The sequence below is a fragment of the Rhinopithecus bieti genome, unplaced genomic scaffold (assembly GCF_001698545.2).
Source record: "Rhinopithecus bieti isolate Rb0 unplaced genomic scaffold, ASM169854v2 scaffold_34818, whole genome shotgun sequence".
In the NCBI taxonomy this organism is placed as follows: domain Eukaryota; kingdom Metazoa; phylum Chordata; class Mammalia; order Primates; family Cercopithecidae; genus Rhinopithecus; species Rhinopithecus bieti.
The window spans coordinates 1,817,986-1,820,132 of record NW_016815484.1 but is presented as its reverse complement, the minus strand read 5'-3'; the positions used below and the strand labels follow the sequence as shown (position 1 = coordinate 1,820,132).

Below are 2,147 nucleotides of genomic sequence, written 5' to 3'. Positions count from 1 at the left end.
ACATTTCTTTAAAGTACTGTAACTGTGTTATATCCTTAAATCTAAGTGCAGTATCAGTCGCAGATATATGAGTGTAGACTTGGTTAAAAAAGAAAAACCTGGAATATATAGACAATTGGCAATATTCTAAGGAAGCAGTGTTCCTATTTTATTTTCCAGGTGACACTACTTTATGTTCCTTTTATTTTTTTCTTACCACTTATTTTACAAATGATATATATTAACTATAGGATATTTAAAAAAGTAGAGACAAACAAGAACAAAAAAGTGCACGTATAATTCCACAAATGAGGGGAGAAAATCAGTTAACATTTTCATGTATATTTTCAGACCTTTTCAACATACATGTATATATAAAATATTTTATAATGCATACTTTTAATTTCGTACATATTTAAACTTTTATAAAAACAGGAAATTTGTAATCTGCTTGATTTAATATCATGAACATTATTTCCTTTTACTAAGTCTACTTCTTCACTTTTAATGGTTGACATAATTTACATAATCCCTACCTTTGGTCATTTAAGTGTTTCCAAACGTTCACTGTTATTAACAACTTCAACAAATATCCCCAATATTGCCTTTTTTTTTTTTTTTTAAGTAAGCAGAGCATTGGAACAAATTAGAAAACCAAGGCACTTACTCATCCAACAGATATTTATTGAACACTTATTTGTGCCAGATATTGCATTAACTGGGAGCTGGGAAAACAGAACTGGTTAAGGCAAGATCTCCACTTTTAATTAACTTTCAGTCTCCTGGAATAGAAAGATGAGCTGAGGAACTGGAGAGCACAAATAGCTCCTCTCTTTAATGTACTTCAAGAGAAAGCTGCTGGGTCAGTGGCCAGGTGTGTGTGTGTGTGTGTGTGTGTGTGTGTGTGTGTATTAACTAAGCAGTTTCTAGAATTAAAATCCCTAATGTTAATAGGCTTATGCATAAAATAGATTAATCCACAACATCTGCATGATCCATGATCTTAGGATCTGCAGAGACAGAAAAGCCGGACACAGCTCGCCCCGGCTCCCGGCAGAGAAAACCCTCTCCCCGGCCTCCCGGCGCTGGCGCGATCCCACCGCGGGGACCTCTGCCTGGCGGCCAAAAACAAAACTGCCCAACCACTTCCACTTGGAGAAGCCCTCCTAGCCGAGAGGGGCATCCTGAAGATCAACGGCGAGGCTGGAAAAAAAACTTTGTTCCGTGTTAACTTAGTAGGAGCAAAGCGATTCCAGGAAGGGAGGCTCAAACTGGGCGCAGCGTTTTAATAAAAATTGTTTCAATGGATACACGGGGGAGCGGGGCAGTCTGTGGCAGGGCTTGAGAGCAAGCAGGAGACTGGCAGGCAGGCGAGAGCAGGTGGCCCGCCGGCCGCATTCCGGCCTCCTCCTCCTCCCCGCTCGCCTGCGTTTGGACTACGGCTTCCGCGGCGGCCGAAGGGGAGCATCCTTTACGCTGCCAACTCGCATCAATGGGACTCTCCTCGTGGGAACTGCCCCTCCCGGCGGACGTGCTCTCCTGGTCCGGTGTGGGCGGGCGGGCTGGCGCAGCGAACTTCATGCAGACCTTGGGTCGGCTCAGTGCTCCTTCCGCGCCCGGGCAGCGCCAGCACCACCAGCCGCCGTTGCCGCCTAGGGGGCGGGGGAGGTGCCGCGGGGGGCGGGTGCGGCGCGCGGGGAGGGGAAGGGGTTCTCGCGCGATTGGGCGAGGTTTCCGGTGTTGTGACTGAAACCCGTCAATATGGCGGCGATCGGCCGCGGCCGCTCTCTGAAGAACCTCCGAGTACGAGGTAAGCCCGCTGCAACCCTCACTCCCCATCGCCCGGCGCCCGCCACCCCTGGCAATTGCCTTCCCCTGGCCCTGGGTGGGGGAGCGAGCCGGGGCGCTGGCCGGAGCCAGGGCAGCCGCAGCTGGCCTGAGAGCGAATCCTAATTGGGGCTGTGTGTCTGTTTCGCGCAGGGCGGAATGACAGCGGCGAGGAGAACGTCCCGCTGGATCTGACCCGAGGTAACGCGGGGCGCCGCGGGCGCCGGCGAGGGCGCGTTGCTGGGGAGGAGCCGGGTCCGGGGCTGGGGGCCAGAGGCAGGGGCGGGCCCCGCACGGGACCGGCGGGGTGCGGGTGGCAGAGCCGGAGCCCCGCCTGCCGG

At 51.3% G+C, this 2,147-nt stretch overlaps 1 protein-coding gene across 3 annotated transcripts in view; it reads left to right on the top strand.

Moving 5' to 3' along the window:
- Positions 1-1,652: 1,652 nt before the first annotated feature.
- RICTOR (RPTOR independent companion of MTOR complex 2) overlaps positions 1,653-2,147 on the top strand; it is a 131,514-nt gene continuing 131,019 nt past the window's right edge. Inside the window, exons 1-2 of one of the 3 annotated variants that reach the window (XM_017853179.1) lie at positions 1,653-1,789; positions 1,960-2,007. In XM_017853179.1, coding sequence (XP_017708668.1) covers positions 1,741-1,789; positions 1,960-2,007 — 97 coding nt within the window. In that variant the 5' untranslated portion in view covers positions 1,653-1,740. The remainder of the gene's footprint in view (positions 1,790-1,959; positions 2,008-2,147) is intronic. The other 2 variants (XM_017853181.1, XM_017853180.1) reach the window with 2 other exon arrangements.